The sequence below is a fragment of the Strix uralensis genome, chromosome 39 (genome assembly GCF_047716275.1).
Source record: "Strix uralensis isolate ZFMK-TIS-50842 chromosome 39, bStrUra1, whole genome shotgun sequence".
Lineage (NCBI taxonomy): Eukaryota > Metazoa > Chordata > Aves > Strigiformes > Strigidae > Strix > Strix uralensis.
Genome location: NC_134010.1, coordinates 1089367 through 1113334, shown reverse-complemented (window position 1 = coordinate 1113334; position 23968 = coordinate 1089367). Strand labels below are relative to the sequence as shown.

The following is a 23968-nucleotide window of genomic DNA, read 5'->3' as shown; positions in this document are numbered from 1 at the left end:
AGAGTTGTGGTGAATGGAGTTAATTCTGGTTGGCGGCTGGTCACGAGTAGTGTCCCCCAGGGCTCGGTTTTGGGGCCACTCCTCTTTAATATCTTTATTGATGATCTAGATGAGGGGGTCGAATGCACCCTTAGTAAGTTTGTAGATGACACCAAGTTGGGTGGGAGTGTTGATCTGCTTGAGGGTAGGGAGGCTCTGCAGAGAGACCTGGACAGGCTGGAGCGATGGGCTAAGGCCAACTGGAGGAGTTTCAATAAGGCCAGATGCCGGGTGCTGCCCTTGAGCCACAACAACCCCCAGCAGCGCTACAGGCTTGGGGAGCAGTGGCTGGAGAGCTGCCAGTCAGAGAGGGACCTGGGGGTGTTGATTGATAGCCGGCTGAACAGGAGCCAGCAGTGTGCCCAGGTGGCCAAGAAGGCCAATGGTATCCTGGCTTGTGTCAGAAATAGTGTGGCCAGCAGGGACAGGGAAGTGATCTTACCCCTGTACTCAGCACTGGTGAGGCGGCACCCCGATTACTGTGTTCAGTTTTGGGCCCCTCACTACAAAAAGGACATTGAATCACTTGAGCGTGTCCAAAGAAGGGCAACGGAGCTGGTGAAGGGTCTGGAGCACATGTCGTACGAGGAGCGGCTGAGGGAACTGGAGCTGTTTAGTCTGGAGAAGAGGAGGCTGAGGGGAGACCTCATCACCCTCTACAACTCCCTGAAAGGAGGTTGCAGAGAACTGGGGATGAGTCTCTTTAACCAAGTAATAAACGATAGGACAAGAGGGAATGGCTTCAAGTTGCACCAGGCAAAGTTTAGACTAGATATTAGGAAGCATTTCTTTACAGAACGGGTTGTTAGGCTTTGGAATGGGCTGCCCAGGGAGGTGGTGGAGTCCCCATCCCTGGAGGTGTTTAAGAGTAAGTTTGGCTTAGCGCTTAGGGATATGGTGTAGATGGGAACTGTCAGTGTTAGGTCAATGGTTGGACTGGATGATCTTCAAGATCTTTTGCAACCTAGACAATTCTGTGATTCTGTGATTACTGGAAAGTCTCTCCTGAACACTTCTCTTTCACTCCCCATGCTTTCTTAAGCTCACATCATCTCGCAAACATGCACTGTGTTGTTACATTTCTCACTCCTCTTCACTTTTCTGATCCACAACATTTTCATGGCATTTTTCAGTTCTTCATTTCAGAGGGTGTAGATTAAGGGATTGAGCGTAGGCGTAATGATGGCGTAGAACACAGAGACCATCTTGTCTGCTGAGAAGGTGGTGGAAGGGCGCATATAGATGAAAACGCATGGCCCAAAGAACAGAATTACAACAGCGATGTGGGAACTTCATGTATAGAGTGCTTGGAGACGCCCTTTGGCAGAGCGTGTCCTCAAAGAAACCACGATAACAGCATAGGACACAACAAGAACAACAGAACAGCTCAGGGAAATCCCACCACTATTGGCAGCCACGATGACACCAGTGATGTAGATGTCAGTGCAGGCCAGCTTTGGTGAAGTGTGAACATCACAGAAGTAGTGGTCAATCTCATTGGGCCCACAAAACGGTAGCCAAATGGCCAGCAAGGTCTGCCCCACTGAGTGTACAAAGACCACCACCCAAGAAGCTGCCACCAGCCAGCCACAGACATGTTGTTCACAATATTTGTGTAATGAAGTGGCTTGCATGTAGCGACGCAACGCTCATAGGCCATCACTGTGAGAAGGAAGATCTCAGTGCACCTGAAGAAATGACCTGCAAACAGTTGAGCTATGCAGCCCACAAAAGAGATGGTCTTCTTCTCAACAGGAAGGTCATAAATGAGTTTGGGAGCTGTGACAGTAGATTAACTGATGTCTACAGAAGACAAGTAGCTCAGGAAGAAGTACATGGCAGAGTTCAGCTGTTCACTTGTCTTTGTCATAGTGATGATAAGCAGGTTTCCAAGAATGGTGGTGGCATAGAAGATTAAGAAAAATGAGAAGCCCATTTCTGCTACTGTCTTGTCTTGTGTTAGTCCATGGAGGATGAACTCAGTCACATTGTTTTTATTCTCCATAGGCACCACGTAGTCAGGACCTGAAGCACAGAAAAGACACCAGCTATGGCATTAGACATGGGAAATTATCAGCACACACACATACAGACCACTGGTATGTTAAGTATTAGACATATTTCCTTTGCTGTCTTTTGGGGACAGTTTCCATTTAAAGTCAATGTTTCCCTCAAGGAGTAACAGGTGATATCCAAATCAGAACATATTATGGAGGTATGCAATAACAAGCTCAAATTATTTATTTGAGGAGGGTGGTAGAAATAATACCCTCCTGAATCCTAGTTCTCACATTTGCCTTTTTTAAAAAAGAAGACTAATTACCAGATCCCCTCACAACCCACTTTTACCCTTTGATTTGGAAATATACTTTGATTTGGAAATAAAAGTTGACCAAAAGAGACAGTGCATCTATAATTCACTAATACAACACTTTGATCATGGCCCGAGGAAGATCGTTGCCTAAGCAGTGACTGTACTTTCCTTTTCAGTCCTCTAAAGGATTGCAGCAGAACTACTTCTTCTCACTCTGACTGTGATACACCTGAATAAGTTCAGTCACAGAAAGAGCTGGCTGGTGTTTTCTTGGACTGCCTTTCTTACAGTACATGAATGAACTAATCTGGAGGTAATTTGCATTAATGGTGCATTAACAGGGGTTTGTATACCTCACCCAGGTCCTGGAACACCTCATAAATACACCTGTAGTGACACTGGGGTCATGAATGTACTGCTGGTGACCCTCCTTTACTCACAAACACCCATGAATTGACCTCTGCAGGATTCCCATGTACACAAGTATCACTAGTGCTCCATGTATACATGAAGATAGAGGTGGCAAATGTGTAATAATCTTGCCTGTGATATCAGCAAGCCCTTTGGGGTCTGAATTCTATTTGACAATCACAGGACACTCGGTTCTTTCTCCTGAGCTCTCTGCCTCACCTCCTGGCTACTCCCCAACTAGGGCAGCAGAGGAAAGGCTCCTTAATGTCTCCATCCCTATCTCCATGCCCCTCCATGGGCAGAATGAAGGCACTATGAGAAAGACCAAAGTGTATGTGTCGTGACCGTTGTTGCCTGATATGTCCAGCTCAGACAATGTAAGACTGATCACGTAGGAAGTGCTGCCATCAGCTCCCGAGTCCTCTCTGTAACACTGACAATATCCTTTTGACAGATCTTTCTGGAAACAGCATATAACTGGGGAAAAAACCAACCAACCAACCAAACAAACAAAAACAACAGATAAGACACCAACTAAAGCAAAGGTTGAAAAACCTGTAATTGAGTTTTTTCTATTTCATCAAATGGACCTCACAGAAGTCACTCACCAGAAATACCTATTTTCAAAGGTAGAATTTCAGTCATGCTAGAACAATATCAGAAAACTTACGCAGTTCATATTTGCCAGTATCCAAGAGTTCTCATGCTATTCCTCCTCTGATGACCTCCTCTAACCACTTCAGGTGGTTTCATCAGAACATCTCAGCTGCAAGTTGCTGCTTGGATGTTGTGAGAGCATATCTCCACCAATTCTGAAACCTACAGTGGCTGAAAAGAACAGCCTGACTCTCTACCTGCATTTCCCATTCTTCAAAGAACTACTTCCAAGAACATCTACAAGAACAATTATCTTTCAGAAGATGAGGAAATTGTAGCAGAAATATTTAAACTGAATCATGCTGCAGAAGCACAAGACTATCAGGAGTAATGAGATCCCAGAGGCATAAAACATTTTGTCAGAAATCATCAGTGGACAAGGAGCTAAAAATTGTACTTGGGATAGTTATTAGGGCAGTCTCTGGAGAGTGATGTTGGAGTGTGGTCATCTAGACTGTTAGATTGCACATGGGTTTGCTTGTTTGCTTGTTTGTTTGCTGTCTGGCTTTTTATTTACTATTGGACATGTATTTCTTCTGGAAGCATTTCTGGTTCAAATAAACATCACACCTGTCCATTTCCAAGATTTGTATTCACCTTAATTTGCAATCAAATATTCTTGGAGTAAAGATGTCTCTTACAGAGGACATTTATATAAATTCTGCCTTCGGTCCTAAGCTAATATTTCTCATATGCATTCTTATTTCTTATTAACTTGTTCTTATGATTGTATGCTTTATAGACTGTTACCCCTTAGACATAAGCTGTACAAATTTGGAACAAGAAGTTAAACAGGAAATTACTTCAAAAATTTAGAGAGGTTTGTGGTTAGTCCTCACTGCTTACCAGGTATTTTTACTGAGGTAATGCAAAACACAGAAGCAACTCTTTAGCCCAAGTATTAAGTTCTTATAAGAATTCTTACCAAAGTGTAAAGGAGCATAATGTTTTCAGTGACACCTTCTATAAGCTATGGTCAAATATTTGCCCAGCAGCACCCAGAAATGAGACATCCAGAAAAAAAACTTGGTGTTGCCCCCCCAAGCATTTAAAAAAAAAAAATAATCTATTTTTAATATATATATATAGAGGTATAGTTTTGTGCATATATATTATATATAGTTATATAGCCCTAGCTTGGGCTGGGAACACCTTGTAACCTTCAATCCTACATAAGTGACATTAACATGTAACACAGCTGCAGGTGTTTATAGGGAATGTAAGTGGAGAAATAAAAGAGCTTCAGTTACTTTTGGATGCAACCAAGCAGGGCTTCTCCTTCCTCACTCAGCTGATTTGGTGGTTTTTCTGCAGGCAACGTAGGGGCTAGGGTCTCTTGTCTCATTGTGCTCCTCAGATGGAGACCCCAGGCTGCTATAGCTTCTCACCCGGTGACAGCTTTGACTGGCACCGAACAGGTTTGGTTTTTCATCCTCATGTTTCTTCTCTTCCCTCCTGCAATAGTAGGGGTACCATCTGTTCCCATGGCAAACGCCTTCTTCCCTTGTGTGTGTGTGTAAATGTGCTCTGTCAGGATAGGAGTTGTCTTGCATACTGGAATAGTCTCTAAGCAATTCTTTCATTTTTCCATTGATAAATGAAATTGCACATCCAAATGCCTTCTTTGGTGACTCCTTCATTTCCTACAGTCAGAAAGGTGTCTTTCATTAGATCTATGATTCCGTATTAGTCTAAACATTAAAATAAAAATCTTGAGTCAGAGCTGAAGGATAGAGGGGATGGTTGGAAGGATGGCATCAGTGATAGGTGAAGTAGATAGAATTATAGAACTGTTTGGGTTGGAAGAAACCTTTGAAGATCATCTAGTCCAAACCCCCCTGCCACAGGCAGAGACATCTTTCACTAGATCAGGTTTCTCAAAGTCCCGTCCAACCTGGCCTTAAACACTGTAGAAAGGATTTGTTTCACTGGCAGGAGAAGGGGAGAAGTTTCCCTCCTCTTACCTGCATCAGCAAATTACCCAACTAGCACCTAATATCAGATTTTTAACTGCTAACTCATGGATTCAAGATACCACAATGTGGTTCTCATAAAAAGGCAATTACTGCATGCAATTTACATAAAGTATGAACTTGAGACACATGCAAAAAAATGGTTATAAACTTGAAGTACAAAGTGTTTTAGGTTTCTTGAACTAGCCAATATGGGGACAACCTACTGAATTCTTTATGGTTTAAAAAGATTTAAATAGAATTTCAGAAATAGCGCAGATCTGGTCAACGTACAAGTTGCTTTCATCATCCCTTGCCCCCAAATTTTAAAGTGTTAATGTTAAAAATTAAGTGCCCTCAGTAAAGTCTTAAAATTTGTTATGGGCTTATTTTCTACCCACTCAGACCTTCACATGACAGCTCAGTGTGTGGGCTGAGAAACTATGTATGAACATTATGACTGGTTCAAATGCAACTGCTGGTCAAGCTACTATACCTGCATAAAGAATAATGAGCTAAACATTACGTAATCTCAAATACTTAACAATAACAGTTTACAGCCGTCATTATAAAATCCAAAGTCCTAAAAGTTCTAACAAAAGTTCTACTATTTTTCCAGTTTTACACTTCTGCTCCTTTTATGCTTCTTTTTTGACCATCCCCAATTCTAAAACCCATTTTTCTTCTGCCTTTATTGGAGGCAGAATAAACCCAAAAGTTAATCTGAAGACAACAGGGAGAACTACTGGGATGCAATACAAACTTTTATTTTTTTTAAAGGAGAACACAGCTGTTGAACGTTAATAAACCCATGAGAAGACATCAAGATCATAAATCCAGCTGGCGAGGAATTACTCATAGAAAAGGGGAAAAAAATTGCAATATAGTATCAGTAAGAATACCTAACCTTAGACATTTTGAAGGACAGCTAGTACCATTCAACGTAAAATACTTCACAGCAAAATGCAATTTTATAGCCAGTCCCAGATCTTCAGAGCAAGCCAGAATTGACAGTATTCTTTTATTCACACAACTTTTAGGTAACTATTTAACTGTTAATTCAAATCCGTAATTTAACAACTAAAATTGTTTGAATGGCTACAAAAGCACCTTAACATCCAATTTCAAACATGCTTAACTGTTTGTTTCTCTTAAGTAATGTGCTTATTTCAGAGCAAAAGCACTTCTCACCGTTCAAATCCTGAAGTCCTCCAGAGCGCTTTTTCAAACTTTTTACATTTCAATGAGGTCCATATAGACCTGATAGGTAGATTAAGAAAAAGACTCAAATGGATAAATAACAGCATTCTTTTTTCCTCCCAAGAGGGCGAAGCAGAAGAGCCCACTGCCCACTGTCCTGGGTTTGAGTGAGTGGCGGTGGTTTCTGGTAGCAGGGGAGGGGGCTACAGCAGTGGCCCCTGTAAAAAGCTTCTCAAAGCTCCCCCAGCTCCAAAGCGGACCCACCTTTGCACCAAGGCCAGGCCAACTAGCGACGGTGGCTGCACATCTGTGATAATGTATTTAGAAAGGGGAACCTGGGAGGACGAGTTGTAGTTGTGAGGAGCTGAGAGGAGAACATCTGTGCAAACACCAAGGTCAGTGGAAGAAAGGAGGAAGGGGAGAGGTTTATTTACAGGACGGGTTATTAGGCAGTGGAATGGATTGCCCAGGGAGGTGGTGGAGTACCCATCCCTGGAGGTGTTTAAGAGTAGGGTCGACATAGCGCTGAGAGATATGGTGTAGATGGGAACTGGCAGTGTTTGGTTAATGGTTGGACTAGATGATCTTCAAGGTCCTTTCCAACCTAGTTGATTCTGTGATTCTGTGATACTGTGATTCTGTGATACTGCGATTCTGTGATACTGCAAGCAGAAATTCCAGCAGTATGTGACCATAGACCTCTGTGTTCTGAGCTGAATGGATTACAGAGCAGATGGAGTTCATCTGAATGTTTATATCTGAGTAATGGGATGCTCTACCTGGGCAAAATTTTCAGCATTTTAATAGTATTTATTTAAACACTGATGTTTCCGTTAGTGTTCAGGAGCCCCAGGCCTGGGCCTGCGCTAGCTGACAAGAGAATAGAGAGAGAATGCCTGTTTGTCACAGAGCTCACAATGTCTTTCAGATCAAAAGATGAATCTTTGGTGTCTTCCTAATTACAACAGGAGCTAACAAGCTGTTCTTTGAAAGGCAGTTCTTGGGGAATTTTCACAAAATAAATTATAGTGAAAGATGCTTCATTTTCTCCGATCCTTTGGAAATGTTACCACAGTTCTACACCTTCCCGTTTTCACTTCCCACTTTTCTACTCCACAGTTTTCTCATGGCACTCTTCACCTCCTTATTTCTTAGCGTGTAGATGAGTGGGTTCAGCATGGGTATGATGACAGTGTTAAACACTGCCACGCTCTTGTCCTCCGACAGATTTAGATGGGCGTATGTAGATGAATGTGCAAAGCACAGAATCACCACAGTGATGTGGGACCCACAGGTGGAGAGGGCCTTGTGCCACCCTTCAGATATTTGACTTTTCAAGGAAACCAGGATGACAATGGAGGACATGACCAGGATGAAGAAACAGCTCAGAGTTATCATTCCACTGTTGGCAACAGCAATGATGCCCACAGTGTAGGTGTCAGTACAGGCCAGTTGTAGTAGAGAGCGGACGTCACAGAAGTAGTGGTCAGTTTTGTTAGGGCCACAGAAAGGGAGCTGAGAGGTTAGAAGAGTTTGCACTATGGAGCGCACAAAGCCTCCTACCCACGAGCCAATCACCATCCGGCCACACACGCACCTGGTCATGAGGGTGGTGTAGTGGGAGAGGTCTGCAGATGGCCACGTAGCGATCGTAGGCCATCACTGTGAGGATGAAGAACTCTGTGCAGACAAAGAAATGCACCCCAAACAGCTGTGCTATGCAACCCACAAAGGAGATGGTTTTATTTTCAGCAAGGAAGTCAGCAATCATTTTGGGAGCTGTGATGGAAGAGTAACAGATATCTAGAAAGGCCAGGTAGCAGAGGAAGAAATACATGGGGGAGTTCAGACACTGACTGCTAATTACAGTGATAACAATGAGCAGATTCCCTGCCACAGTAATCATATAGAAGAACAGAAACATCACAAAATGTATTTTCTGTGCTCCTTGGTTCTCTGAGAGGCCCAGAAGAATGAATTCCTTCACACTGCTTGCATTCTCCATGTTACTCAGTTGGGTGGCGATATGCAATGCACAGCCTAGGCACATGGAAAAATAAAGACAAATGATTCATCAGGTTTTTTCATTCTTAAAAATGAATTCTTTATCAGAAGTGCATGCACACTAAGAAATAGACAGGATTAGTATTAAGTTTATGAAGTGGTTTTTTTGCTGGTTTTTACTTTAGAGTTTCACCAAAAATAGGCACCTCTTAGAAACAAACTATCTGTATGGGATTCATCCTAGTATCAAAACATTCCCAGGCAACTGCTGTTAAAATGACCGTGGCAAGTCCTGCCCAATAAAAACACAAGCAGTTCTCCCTGTTTGTGAAGGTCATCTGAGCACTTCTGTGGAATGATTCAGTTAATTCAAATTATCTAGTGCCTATTTAAATTTACGGCAAAATCTCTTGTGCAAGCAAAAACTGGTCAAACATCCACAGGAAACACGGAAATGGAGAAAACCCAAAATTGCTCTCAAAGCCACAAAGTAAAGCCTAGAGAGGAAGATGGGAAAGTTAGGGACTTTTCCTGTGCTTACAGTTGTACTAACAGTAGGTAAAAGGTATTCAAGAAGGGGAGTAAAATTTACATGGATAATTCCTTTTCTGATATATCTCCAAGAAGAAAAGATCAGTAAGAACAATGTGACATCAATTTCTACCTAGTCTTACCAAGCTGTGATCCTCTCCATCCCTCCTCTTTTCACTTAGCACTGACATAGTTTTCTACAGAAAACAAAGGACAAAATGTGTGCATATTTATGGCTGGGCAGTAGCCAGAGGAAGAGAAACAGCTGGGCTCCATCTAGGCCAGGGCAGAACTGGAAGCAAACCCCTCCAGTCTCGGTGTCATGTTTAGGCAATCAATGGTTCAGAAAGGAGTGACCAAGAGATAAATGATCAAGGAAAACTATATTCCTGAATATCGGCAGATGGGAAACTCCTGAGCTAAAACAAGGTGTATATTTTTGAAAGAATTGTAAAGATATGACCCACTCACCACAAGACAGCTCTACTGTGTGTCCCTCTTGGTAAGGCCCCCGTCACCATCACCAAACTGCATTTTACAGTATATTCACCTGCCTCATTCCATCTCATTGCCTTACGTCATGTAGGCACCTATATCTGAGCCAGTCGTGCACTCTTTTTTCTGCCTTTGCAGGGCAACTCATGACCAGCCTAAGGTGTGTACTTAAGGTGTCTAAGATGTGATGAATTACCTTCTGGAGATGCCTCTTTCTTTCTGTTGACTCCAAGAGAATGACTAGAATGACTAATTCAGGGGAAGATTCCCACAGAGGAATACTTCTAAAAGTATCTTTTCAGGGAGAGACTATAGGTATGCGATATAATGCAATCAATTGCAAAATAAAATAAATACAGTGTGGAAGGTTAACTTTCAAAAAGGATGGGTAATTGCACCATCTCCTTGCTCCTAAGGAGGAATGCTTCCCTAAAATCTCAGGTGGTTTATGGGAAACAAAACAACAAAATAACCTAATCTGGGGCTACAGAACTAGCTCTGCATGCTTCCAACCAAAGATAGCCATAGACAATTGATAACTTCAGTGAAAATTTCTTTTTGTATTTTCACACTTGTCCAAGAAGGGAAACAAAAGAGGAAAGGAAATCAGGAAAAGAGGAAAGGGAACAAGAAAAGAAAAGAAATAAGAAAGGATCTCGAGAACCTGGGAAACTTACCTCCTCTGTGTTTGGAGATCTAACATTTTCTGTAAGAGCTGTATGATTTTATGTCCCCAACACCTGTCTTCCCTGGTAGGAATATGTTATAGCACAGACTCTTTAAAGAACATAGAATACCTTCTGGAAATCTTCCAACACTTGCTTAGGAGGTGTCTTTTACTGTATAATCCCGTCTAATTTCATTTCTTGCATCACAAGTGTATCTTGGTATTTTCTGCCTGTGTGAGAACTGCTTTGGTGGGCTGTCTGGGTAGTGTGGCCTGGCCTGGGTGCACGGAAGGATGCATTCACAACCCAGCAGCAGAAAGAAGACTGAGAAGAAAACTGCTTAAGTAGCACTCTTTAACCCTCTCCAAGGAAATCTCCCACTGCAAGGGCTCTTGGGGCTGGAGGAGGGAGGTGTGGAGGCTTAACGAAGAAAAGGCATGAAAGGAAGGGGCAAAGGAGGAGAAAATAACTCTCCCCTGACTGAAAAGTTTGAGCAAACATATATTAAAGAAATAGCCATCAGTCAATGATGATGATATTCTGAAGGTATTTCAGGATTTCTCCAGTAGAAATAACAGCCAACGGATTAGCTGAATATTAAACTGGTCAAGCGTTTGCAATGAGCTAGTCCAGTTAACCCTTTCCAGAGTCTTCCAGTAAGCCATGATTTAGGGTTTTCCCAAGTGTGGAGGCCCATTAGATTCACGGCTTTGGCTTTATAGCATTGTGAATAATAAAACAATCCATTTAAATCTTTGTGTATCCCCAAAAGAAAACACATAAACCACAAATCTTTTTTAAAAAGTCAGAGAGATTTCTATTAGTAAGGAGAGTGGTGCCATGCTCTGGGGCTGGCAGAGTTACCTGTCACAATAGTCTTGTAAAGGGCAAGTCAGGCACACTTCTATCCGTGGTGGTTATGATTGAGCTTTCACAAAGACAGGAGATGGCCTGGGTTACCTCTTGATGGCCCTTCAAGTCCTCTCTTGCATGAAATTTCATCACTGGCAACCCAATGAATAAAGCCTCTTGCAAGAACTTGCACGTTTTTACAAAGGTTAGCAAATTACAGAATAAGTAAAAAAAATTCATGCTTTTACAAATGGGGGAACTGAGGGAGCAAGTCAGCTATTTTATGCCTGTGGAAGTCAGCTGAGTTGAGTCTTCATCACTCTAGGCTTTCCTATGGAAAGAAATACAACTCTCCAGGATTTGATTCACCTGATCTACCTCAGACCTGATTTTAGGATGGGATTAGGTCTGAAATAGACGTTTAGATTTTGAACAAAATTGCTTAGGGCAGACAAAGGCTGCGTCAAAGAGTTGCAGTCAATGGCTCAATGTCCAAATGGAAACCAGCAACAAGTGGTGTCCCTCAAGGGTCCATGCTGGGACCAATACTATTTAATATCTTCATCATTTATATAGACAGTGGGATCGAGTGCACCCTCAGCAAGTTTGCAGATGACACCCAGCTGAGTGGTGCAGTTGATACACTTGAGGAAGGGATGTGCCATCCAGAAGGACCTTGACAGGTGTAAGGAGTGGGCCCATGAGAACCTCATGAAGTTCAACAAGGCCACGTGCAAGGTCCTGCACATGGGTTGAGGCAACCCCCACTATCAGTACAGACTGGAGGATGAAGGGATTGAGAGCAGCCCTGCAGACAAGGACTTGGGAATTCTGGTGGATGAAAAATTGAACATGAGCCGGCAATGTGTGCTTGCAGCCCAGAAAGCCAGTCATATCCTGGGGTTCATCAAAAGAAGCATGGCCAGCAGGTCAAGGGAGGTGATTCTCCCCTTCTACTCCACTCTGGTGAGTCCCCACCTGGAATACTGCATCCAGCTCTGGGGTCCTCAGTACAAGACAGATACGGACCTGTTAGAGCGGGTCCAGAGGAGGGCCATGAAAATGATCAGTGGGCTGGAACAGCTCTCCTATGGAGAAAGGTTGAGAGACTTCAGCCTGAAGAAGAGACGACCCCTCAAGACCTTCTTGTGGCCTTTCAATATTTCATAAGACAGAGAAAGGTTTTTCAACAGGGCCTGTAGTGACAGGACAAGGGACAACAGTTTTAAACTGGAAGAGAGTAGATTTAGATTGGACACGAGGAAGACATTTTTTATGATGAGGGTAGTGAGACACTGGAACAGGTTGCCCAGAGTATTCAAGGCCAGGTTGGATGGGGCTTTGAGCAAACTGATCTAGTGAAAGATGCCCCTACCTATGACAGGGAGGGTTGGACTAGATAATCTTTAAAGGTCTCTTCCAACCCAAACCATCCTATGATTCTATGCAATCTTGCTGTCAAGAAGACCCTCGTCTTTCTTAACTTAAAGCTTCTGCAGCCAAAGTTGAATCTATGAAATCAAACAGAATAAAGCAAATGGAGATGCTATTTCACGCATCAGTTCAACTCATCACTGCTCTGAAGTCTACTGCGTATTTTTAGCTTCTGACTTATGGGTGTCAATTGTTTCATCCACTGCCCATTACTTTGGTTCACTGACATTTCTTGAAATTTAGAATGGCCAAATAACAAGCAAGGCAAGGTAGGCATCTCCCGATGCAGAATGCCAGCGATCCATGCAGTGGAAATGAAAACCCCCAAATTAATGAGGAGGTTAAATACTGCTCTAAGTGAAAATAGTCTTCTAACTTAAATATCATTCACCCTGTAGCCTGGAGTCCTGGCCAGATTCATAAGGGTTCACAGTAGTCACTATAGGAAACAGAGTATTGGGTAAGAAAGTAAAAACAGTCTTACAGTCTTTGGGAAAGGAAGAGGAACAGCAAATGACAGAAGCAGCTAAAGATGAACCAGCAGGTATCTAGCCTGCTAAGCTGTTTGGGCCAGATCTGCCAGTTTCTGTATCCACTGACACACATGGCAGCAATTTGGCTAACATCATAGTCATCTCCTTTTGACTCCCTGTCCAAAAGGACTAGCAGAAGGGACTTAATTCACCAGCCCAAATCAAGAGTTGCTGGTATCTCCTGTTGCAAAACAGTTTCCTAGAAGGATGTGCTCACTACCAGGAAAGGAGAAAGGTGTTTTCTCCATTTTCACTCCACTGACCGTGACAGGTGGGTCTGGACACCATGGTGGTGGCAGCTCATGCACACAAAGGGACTGTACATGGTGAGAAGATGAGTGAGGTGTTGTGGGTAGGTAGTAAATGCTGGCAAGGGGCTGTCTTCATAGAGACATGAGGTGTGGATTTGATGGTGGGCAGGATGGGGCTGAGGCACCCTTTGGGGGGCAAGTTGTGAAACTGGAAGTGGAAGGCACAAGGCTGGAGGCTGTCTTGAGGGATTTTGTGAAATCACAAGTGAGAGGGCAAGGACGCATATGTTGAACCTCGGGAGCAAGATTTATATGCTGACCCTGTAGACTGTGATAATCTTTCAGACCCTGGTGCTGTAAATCCTAAAAGAGACTCTGGCCTGTGTCCTCCCTTAGCTGGGGATGATCGGTGGGTAAAAGTGAGGCAAGAAGCCTTGGTGCAAGGGGATATGGACATGGCGAGAAAGATTGTTGCTCCTGTAGTTTATGAGTCAGGACATCAGCCACGTTGGGAAGGACTGCATTTTTCTGTTATTAAAGAACGACAGAAAAGCGTTAATGAGGACGGGCCTCAAAACTCATTTACAACAGGTATAGTGGAGGCAATCGCTCATGGGTATCAGTTGGTCCCGTGGGATTGGCTGGCACTTTTAAAAACGGTACTAACGCCGGCACAGTATTCTATCTGGAAAATCGGGTGTGTGGATTTCTGTACTCAGCATTCGCACCCCCGCACCTGCAAGCGCGGAGTTGGTGACGGCGGCCTGGGGCCTCCCTGAGCCCCCGCACCGCTGCAGAGCGACTGCAGGCGGCCAAGCCCGGCACCGCGCTCTCGGCCCACCTGCCCACCCCAATGCCAAAAGCAGCAGTTTTTACAGAAGGTGCTGACACGGGGATGCGGCGTCCCTTGTCTGCCAACACCACATAATCAATAAGCAATGGCTTTATATATTCTTAATGGTGTTTTGATGTTTGTAGTGTTTGTCATTTTATGTTGTGTGAGTAATAAGTGTGAGGGGCCTCTTTGTGTGACTGTTCTGCATGTGTGAGACGCATCCCAGCTGCAGCTGCGGAGTGCGGAGTTCTCTGACAGAGCGCCCTAGTGCCTGCCTGCTGGGTCACTGGTGCTGCCTGTTTGTTCGGGCTAAGTGTTTTAAGTGACATAGGTGAAACATCTCCTCTAGCAGGATGCAGAAATTCTGTGCTAATTGTTGTCTTGAATTGCTGTAACATTTCAAAGCAAAGATCTCATTCATGTAAGGGGCCCAGTAAACTGGGTAGCAAATATTCGTCCATTTATATTAGAAACCCCTACTACATCATCGGGTCGTGACTGTATGGCTCGATGGGGAACTCAAATTGAATCAAATTTGTCTTAATCGCCACTGCAGCGCAACCCACCCCTAAACCCACCCTGAAACTAACCTGGAAAACACAATCACCTGTGCAGGTGGGTCAGTGGCCCTTGCCAATGGAAAAGTTGCACCACCTTAATGATTTAGTTCAGGAACAGTTAAGTGCAGGACATATCGTACCTACCACCAGTCCTTGGAACTCCCCGGTGTTTGTTATTTTAAAGAAAAGTGATAAATGGTGACTTTTACAAGATCTCCAACGCATTAACGATGCCATGGAGGATATGTGTACGTTACAGCCAGCAATGCCCTCCCCAACAATGATTCCCCGAAACTGGCATCTTGTAATAATTGATTTAAAAGATTGTTTTTTACTATTCCCTTGCACCCAGATGATGCACCCAAATTTGCCTTTTCTGTTCTCAGTATTAATGTTAGTGAACCTGCAAGATGGTACCACTGGGTTGTTTTGCCACAAGGCATGAAAAACAGCCCCACAATGTGTCAGTGGTTTGTTGCAAAGGCTTTGAGCCCTGTTAGAATGCAGGTCGCCCAGGCTGTTATATATCATTATATGGATGACCTCCTTATAGCAGCAGAAGCACAGGAGATCATGGAAAAGGCTCTTGCTTTAACCAAAGACTCAGTATCTCAAATGGGGTGACAGTTAGCACCTGAAAAGGTACAGAGATCATCACTGTGGCAGTACCTGTGGTGGAGAATTTGTGAACAGACCATTGCCCCAGAACAGGTTGAACTTAAAACTGATGTTAAGGCTTTAAATGATTTGCAGAAACTGTTCGGAGCTATAAATTGGATACGGCCATTGTTGGGTCTAACTAATGATGATCTGCATAGCTTGTTTGATATTTTGTGAGGAGATCCTTCACTGACATCACCCACAGTACTTACAGAGAAAGCGAAACAAGATCTCCACCGGGTAGCTAACGCCATCTCAGAAAGACAAGCATCGCCATGTGTGCCCAGCCATCCATATCAACTGATATTATTTAATCCTTCAGGGCAGCCCTATGTTCTGTGTTTCAGTGGGATGAAACACTTAGTGACCGTCTTGTTATTACTGAACGGATTTTTTTGCCACACCAAATGCACAAGACGGTCACTACTCATCCAGAAATGTTTGCCAAACTGATCATGAAAGGTAGGCAGCGCCTACTATTACTTGCTGGTCAGGAGCCTGTGTGTATCGTTGTTCTGGTTACTATGCACATGTTACAGTGGCTAATACAAATGTCTTTAGAATTCCAGACAGCGATCTGTGACTACCCCGGACAGCTTTTAGTACACAGCCCATCACATAAATTATTACAGCAAAATTTTTTATTATATGCCATGCCAAAGTGCAGCGATGTACCGTTGCAAGCCTTGACTGTGTTTACTGATGGATCTGGAAAAACGGGAAAGTCATTCATAGTATGGCAAGACCCACATACTCAAATTTGGCAGACATTACTTGATACCTGGGATCACCACAGATGGTTGAGCTAGCTGCAGTAGTCCGTGTATTTCAATGCTGGGATACCCCAATTAACATTGTTACTGATTCTGCTTATGTTGCCAATCTTGTACAGCGTATAGAGAATTCATGTCTGAAGGACGTTAATAATCCACTGCTATATACATTAATGTACACCCTTTTACGATTATTAAATAACCACAAGACTTCTTATTTTATTGTACATATTCAAGCGAATACTGCACTACCTGGACCTTTGGTTGAAGGCAATCGACGAGCAGATACATTGACTCTGGCAGCACAAATGGTACCTAATGTCTTTGATCAAGCTCGGCTTTCACATGCATTTTTCCACCAAAACACCAGAGCAATACAAAAACAGTTTTCTTTATCAAGGCATCAGGCTAAAGACATCACTGCCACTTGCCCTGAGTGCCAGAAGGACTCCCTCTCTTCAACAGCTAGTGATGTCAACCCTCGGGGACTTGCCTCTTTAGAATTATGGCAATATGATGTCACTCACTTCGCTGCATTTGGAACGTTAAAATGTGTACATGTGTCTGTTGATACCTTTTCTGGAGCAGTGTCTGTGTCCTGCCATACATGTGAAAAAGCATGCAATGTGTGAAGACACATTTTAGCTGCATTTGCTTCCTTGCGCGTGCCATGACAGGTTAAGACAGACAATGGACCTGCTTATGTTTCTGTTTCTTTTTTTCCTTTCTTACAACAGTGGGGAGTCAAGCGTCTGACTGGCATTCCTCATTCACCGACCGGACAGGCCATTGTGGAGCGTACGCATGGCACGTTAAAGTGTCTATTACAACAAGAAAAAAAGGGGAGAGGAAGGGTATCAATCTACACTTCACGGAAGCCTAAATAAGGCATTATATGTCATGAACTTTTTAAACATTTCCCCTGCCTCACAGGTGCCACCAATATTGCATCACTTCTCATCGCAGATACCAGATCACCAAGAAGTCCAGGGCAAGGCTCAAGTGTTAGCAAAAAACCTGGAAAGTGGTAACTGGGAAGGACCATATCCTTTAATAACCTGGGGAAGAGGTTATGCTTGTGTCTCCACAGGTCACGGTCCCTGGTGGTTACCGGCAGAATGTGTGCAACCACACCTGAGGCGTGAGAGGCAGCTTTTGGTGGACACTCAGGAGCCAGATGTGGGTGCTGTGGATGCCCCTGTGCCAACAGTTTGCGGTCTCTTCGACTGATCATTTAAGCAGAATGTATGGGTAATGCTTGCTGCTGCAATAGGACAAAATACACTATCTCTGTCCTTAATCACACTAGAGTTGCCAACTCTTTTAAGAGAAAATGCTAACAGTAATTGCAACTCCTTGATGAAATATATAGGCTTACTAGTCACTAGTGAAAGATGTATCTTACACAAAATGTAGTTATTAATGAGGATGAAATGCTATAAGAATGTGTGTATTCAACTTCCTTTGTTTAGCAATATTAAGAATTAAGAACTCAAGTGTTTAACCTTATTAGAAACTCCCTTGGTTTTCCCCCCTGAGTGGTGGCCAGGCTCTGGGTGGAACCCAACAGGAGGATGAGATCAGATGTTTCCGCTCAAAGAAAATTGCCAGTTATTTTGGCCTGATGATTTAGAGGCTGGACCTGCTTGCAGTGACTTTGGATGCCTCACCTACGGATGGATGCATTGCGTAGGATTTCCAGTTTGTGAGGAAGGGCACTGTAAATTCTCACTGCATCCAGGGTTCCCCAGCAATTGCGGATCTGAATGTTAGTTCCCCATTAAGTAAGTGTGCTATTCTGTATTTTCCTTACTGTTTACTTTTGTAGTATTTAGTCATATCCCTTAATTATGCGTAATGAACTTCGCCTACTCTTTTTAACTAGTAACTGTAACTGCTGTATTGTTTCTAGCCTTCTGTGAAACTATTTTAAGTATGCTGTGTTTTTTCAACTTTGCTTAACCCTTAATTGATAAAGTCTTGAAACAAGTCTTGCAGGTGCAGCTGCAAAACAAAGAAAAGGGAGATGTGGGAGGCATTGGCATGTCAGCCTTGCACAGCCTGTGAGAAAGTGCTAGGATTTGATGAAAAACAGGCCTTGGAAGAAAAAGAAGAGGCTGTTGAGCTATGCCAAGGTGGCAGGGAAAAACAACGGACAGCTGCAACACCAAACTGTGGAAAAGTACTGAATTGTGAGAAGTTGCTACCGCGAGAACAGCGCATGAACGAGACAGTGATTGGTCTGCACAGCGCGTGTTAGAATGGTCTTATGCTGATAGGAGAAAAGGTTGATAGCTAATTGCTGATTTCTTAACTATGAAGTAAGAGCTTTACCAACAGCATCCGAGAGCATAAGTATGTACTGTTGTAACAATAAACTCTTTCTGGATTTCTTCGAGAGTCCGTGCCTCAGTTGCCACAGTCAGTGGAGCTCAATCCAGCTGGTGGCCGGTCACATGTGGTGTTCCTCAGGGCCCGGTGTTGGGTCCATTTCTATTCAACATCTGTATTGATGATCTTGATAAGGACACAGAGTGTATCATCAGTAAATTCACAGATGGCACTAAGTTAAGCGGGAGTGTCGATCTGCATGAGGATATGGAGGCTCTACAGAGACACCTGGATGGATTGGTTCAGTGGAACAACATTAACGGGATGAGCTTCAACAAGGACAAGTGCCAGGTCCTGCACTTGGGCCACAAATAACCCCCTGCATGGCTACAGGCCTGGGGAGGTGTGGCTGGAGCTGTCTGGAAGAGAAGGATCTGGGGGTTCTAATTGACAAGCAGCTGAACATGAGCCAGCAGTGTGTATGTGGCTTGTATTAGAAATAGTGTGACCAGCAGGAGTAGGAAGGTGATAGTCCCGCTGTGCTCTGCACTGGTGAGGCCACACCTGGAGTTTTGTGTCCAGTTTTGGGCACCTCGATACGAGAGAGATCTCGAGGTGCTGGAGCGAGTGCAGAGGAGGGCAATGAAGCTGGTGAAGGGCCTGGAAAATAAATCCTGTGAGGAGCAATTGGAGGAGCTGGGACTGTTTAGTGTGAGGAGGACAAGGGTGAGGGGAGACCTCACCACTCTCTACAACTACCTGAAAGGACATTAGTTAGTGCTGGTATCTTCTCACAGGTGATTAGCGATAGAACAAGAGGGAATGGTTTTGAAATGCAACAGGGGAGATTCAGACTGGACATGAGGAAAAACTTTTTCACAGAAAGAGTGATCAGACAGTGGAATAGGCTGCCAAGGGAGGTGGTGGAGTCCCCATCCCTGGATGTGTTTAAGGGTTGTTTGGATGAGGTGTTGGGGGATGTGGTGTAGGGGAGAACTTTGTAGAGTCGGGCTGATGGTTGGACTCGATGATCCCAAGGGTCTTTTCCAACCTGAATGATTCTGTGATTCTGTGATATGAGGAGAGCATGGACAGGAGTGCCTGTCGGCGAGCTGGAGGGAGCCCCGGGGCGCTCACCAGGCAAAACAGATGGGCACAGATCACTTCCAGATCGATTTTGTGCCCACAGAGATCCAGGTCCACCGCTGCCCGGCCGCACAGCACGCACACTGGAGGGGAGAGGGCAAATGCCGGCAGGAATGAGCACCTCTGCGGGGCCGCGGGAATCATCCCTGAGGGATTGTCCCCAGGGGCCTGCTCCATCCCTGAGGGGCTGAGGGGAAGGGCTGGGGGCCATGGTGAGGAAGGGGCATCGCAGGCACTGCCTCCCCTTGCCACTGCACTCGGCCTGATGCTGACCGCCCCGACAGCACCTCCTGTTGTGCTGTGGGAGGGAAACTTTGCTCTCACCCTCCTCCATCGAGTCGGGGGACTCCTGTTTTCTCTCAGACATGGACATGTCCACAGCGAGCGTTGGGAGCGTCCCTGTCCCAGCAGCAGCAGGGTGTCTCTCCCAGATGCTCCTCGGCTGACTCTGAGAAGCGTGGCGCGGGCCAGCTCTCAGCACAGCCCCAGCGCCCCGAGGTGTGGGACCCCCCCTCCTCCCTCGGCAGCCCCTCCCGCAAGCCCCATCCTTCCCCTGTCCTATCCTCACCTCCCAGGTCACACTGACACGCGGCCTGAGCCCAGCGATCCTTTTTATAGGCTTGTCCCCGCTGGTCACCGTGACCATGGTGACATCAGCACCCCCATATATGGGCAGGGACATCATTGGCGGGCCACAGTGGCCACGGTGACATCATCATGCCCACATACAGGCAGGGATGCCCTCAGCCTCCTGTCACCCCCTCTGAGGTGAGTTCCACCCACGTCACTTGGGGCGGCTGCTCCTGTGGCAAGGAGCAGAGCCATACACCAGGTCTCATGGAGGATCCTGGGCTCGCATATCGTACCCGGTCCTAGGTGGTGGGTGGCCGGGGCACAGCCCAGGGCCTTCAGGACGGCACTGAAATGTTGCAGTTGGCCCAACGTCTTTCTCCTGAACTCCTCAGCGCTTTGGTGATGTGCTACCTCCAGAACAAACAGCAGTGGGGCTGCAAGCTGAGGAGTCACAGTGGAAACATCCCTTTTCTGTGGCAGTAAACTGCCCTTTGGAGTCAGCATGAGCCGAGCCTTAGAGGGTAGGAAAGCCCCTGAACGAGCACTCACGCCAGACCCAGCTGGGTCTGGTCACCCGTGTCACCCCAAGGGTCCTGGGGGTCCATATTATGGTGGCAGCAACGGTACTCAGCACCTTAGTTTCCCTGAAAAAGTCACTTTCCCAGCTCAGTTACTCAAATCTTGTGTTTATTATTGACTTATAATTAAATTAAAAAGGGAAACATGTCATTTCCAACTCACAAAACTAACAAGAGGACTTATGGAAACGTGCAGTACCTAGACCAACCTCTAACAACTGGATTTTTGGTAAACACACGAGCTTTCCTTTTGAAGGCACATAAACAAACAAAGAGAAATATTGTCCGAAATACATTTTGCAGCTCGCTCCAACTGATTTCATCCTCCTCCAAAGCCAGGTCCCACCTCCCAGGCTCAAGAGAAAATGGAAGGGTAAGTTGCACGCAGCAAAGCCAACATCAGAAAAAAGGGACTTTCCCACTTATTAACAGCCCCAGCCGAGCACGCAGCAGCCTGCGGCAGCGATGTCCTATTAAAACAGCATGTGGAGCAACCACTCAACTCAATACCTGCAGAGCAGCAAACGCAGCCCCACGACTGAGACGCCTTCTGCCCTCGCCGACAGACCCCGGTACCGAGGGGCGGGCAGGGGAGGGAAGAGAGAGGCCCTGGTCCGAGCCACTCAGCGGCCCCGTGAGGGTTCCCGGCCTGTGGCCCTAACCTCCTTCTCCGCTGCCTTCTCACTGACCCCCAACAGGCTGTACAGGTCCAGCTCCAGCAGCTCCTTATTGACTGTCATCTTGGTGCTGACCGACTTCCCCCTCGCCGCCACCAGGCCTGCTGGGAAATGGAGTCTCCCTCCGCCGCTGCCGCCCGCCCGCTGCGACACTGCAACTACATGGACCAGGGTGCACCGTGCACCCTCAGCCACCGCTCCCAGGGACCACCGCAGTGCGCAGGCCATGCTGGGAGTTGTAGTTTTATGCCAGCTGCAGCCAGCGGGGCACGGCAGCCCGGGGACTGCAACTCCTGTCAGGCTTTGTCCCAGTTGAGATTTGTGGCGGTGTGAGCAGAACAACAGCTCCAAAGTGAACTGTAATGGCGCACCGGCCTCCGGGGTGAGTGTCCCTCAGGCAGCCATTTCCTGAGGAGGCAGCTCGCTAGGCTGCAGCAGGGCCAGGCTGGGGGGTGCTGTGAGCCCGCTACAGGCCCTTCCCTAGACCTGTGGGAGGCATCGGCCTGTCAGGCCTGCACAGCCTCTGAATCAACAGCTAGGCTTTGATGAGAAACAGGCCTTGGGAGAAAGATAAGAAACTGCTGAGTTGTGCCAAGGTGGCAGGGAAAAACAACGGACAGCTGCAACACTGAGCTGTGGGAAAGTGCTGAACTGTGAGAAGTTACCGCCACATGAACAGCGTGTGAATGAGCAGGTGATTGGTCTGCACAGTGCATGTTAGAGTGGTCTGATGCTGATAGGAGAAAAGGTTGATGACTGTCTAATTGCTGATTTGCTGATTATGAAGTAAGAGCTTTGGTGAGAGCATAAGTATGTACTATTGGAAAAATAAATGGCTTTGCTTGTTATAACTCTCATAGAGTTGTGCAGGTCTGATATCCTCCCGCAACACAGACCTGCTCAGCTCAAGGCCCCATCAAGTGCGGTGCAAAACTTGTGTTTATTTGGAGCGAGGTGAAGTCCTGAAACAGGTTGCCCAGAGGAGTTCTGCAGGTTCCGTCCTGAGAGCTGACCCACGCCTGGCTGGCTGCGGCCCTGGGCACCTTGCTCCCGCTGCCCCTGCTCGAGCATAGGCCATGATTTGCCCTGGGAGGGGATGACGGGAGGGCTTTGTGCCACGGGTGGCATTCCTCAGCAGGAGCAGTGGGGTGACTGTGCCACTGCCACCGTCCACATGTCGCACAACCACCCCCTCGAGGGCCTTCTGTGTCCCCGGGCTCGTTGTGTTCCCCCAGCAGTTGTTGGTCAGGCGGTCAGCGCTGTGTGTCCCTTCTTGCCAGGGTGTGCTACCAGCCCCTGTGCCCGGCAGTGCTGTGGGACCTGCGCCGGGACCGGCTCCTTACCACTTGCCATTGTCTGTAGTAGTCACGGCCTCCCTGCTGACGTTGGGCTCTTCTCCCAGAATAAGCTGCCATTTGCTGGTTGTGGCTCAGAGCTTGGCCCCCTTCCCAGTCCATTCTTCGATGCTCCCGCTGCTCTCGGCCCTGGGTGCTGCGGGACCTGCGTCGGGAACGGGTACTCCTGGAGAAGCCGCTGCAGCTTGGAGCTTGGCCCTGAGGGTCCCTTCTCCTACTCCTGCTCCTGCTCCTGCTCCTCCACCTCCACCTTGCCGAGGAATCATGGGCCATGGTGCCCGAGTGCGCCATGGGGACTTCCTGGCCTTGCCTGGGGGACCTGCTCCGGTGGCTGTCCCAGGCACGGGGGTGCTCCCTGTCCTCCCTCCACTGCTGTTGTCTGCGGGGGCCCCATGGGTGCGCCCAGTGAACTCGGTTCCTGTTTCTGGAGGAGTCGTAGCCCTGGGCGTGCTGGGTCTGTCTGTGGCCATGGTGGTGCCACCTCTGGGACCTACTTTGGCTCCTGTTGGGTGCCCTGGCATGGTCACTACCATGGTCTCTGCCATAAGAGCCACGTCGCCACTGCCTCCTCCTCTGTGCAGGGTGACGGCGAGATCTCCCTGGACTGTTGCCAGGTGTGATGTCATGCACTTTGTGGCTCAGCTGGGGGAAGATGTGGTGGAAGACATGGCCGCAGTTGGGGCAGATGATTTGGTTGCGGGCCCATTCCTCTATGCAGGACAAACAGAAGCAGTGCCTGCACGAGCTCCTGCAGGGCGCGTAGCCGGTGCTCTCCAGGACGACGAAGCCGTTTGGGTCCTCAGGGGCATCCAGCAGCGCAGCCTGGGGTGCCTGGCTGGTGTTTGCAGCAGGGGACGATGCGCCCTGTTCTGCCAAGTCCTTCTCCTCCTCCAATGCTATCTCGCACTGCAAACGAGAGACAGACAAAACTTGTGACCTGCAGGAAGCAGCAGTACTGCTGAAGAGGCGTCTGCTCTGCCCGGGGGCTGTGCCGGTGGTGCCACCAACACCAGGGACTGTCCTGGGGCAGATGAGTGACACTGGGGGCATCTCTGTGTGCTCCTGCTCTGTGGGCAGGGCAGTGACCTCTCGGCCATGAGCAGGCAGGAGCTGGAAAGGCAGGAAAGTGGTTCCTGGCC

The 23968-nt window shown here is 46.6% G+C and overlaps 1 protein-coding gene, 1 long non-coding RNA gene and 1 pseudogene across 3 annotated transcripts in view; 1 reads left to right on the top strand and 2 right to left on the bottom strand.

Annotated features, from left to right (window-relative positions):
- Positions 1-17465, top strand: part of LOC141937302 (uncharacterized) — a 201756-nt gene extending 184291 nt beyond the window's left edge. Inside the window, exons 1-2 of one of the 2 annotated variants that reach the window (XR_012626883.1) lie at positions 15744-15858; positions 17103-17465. This is a non-coding gene — a long non-coding RNA (uncharacterized LOC141937302). Of the gene's footprint in view, positions 1-15743; positions 15859-17102 lie in introns of those variants that run through there. The other variant, XR_012626882.1, reaches the window with a different exon arrangement.
- Positions 1083-2044, bottom strand: LOC141937284 (olfactory receptor 4S2-like; annotated as a pseudogene).
- On the bottom strand, positions 4705-8593 carry LOC141937283 (olfactory receptor 4S2-like). Its single transcript, XM_074854878.1, is given in 5 exon segments — positions 4705-4876; positions 6565-6633; positions 6838-6908; positions 7657-8193; positions 8195-8593. Coding segments are annotated over 5 exon segments (1233 nt in total). The 5' UTR covers positions 8579-8593.
- Positions 17466-23968: the final 6503 nt, after the last annotated feature.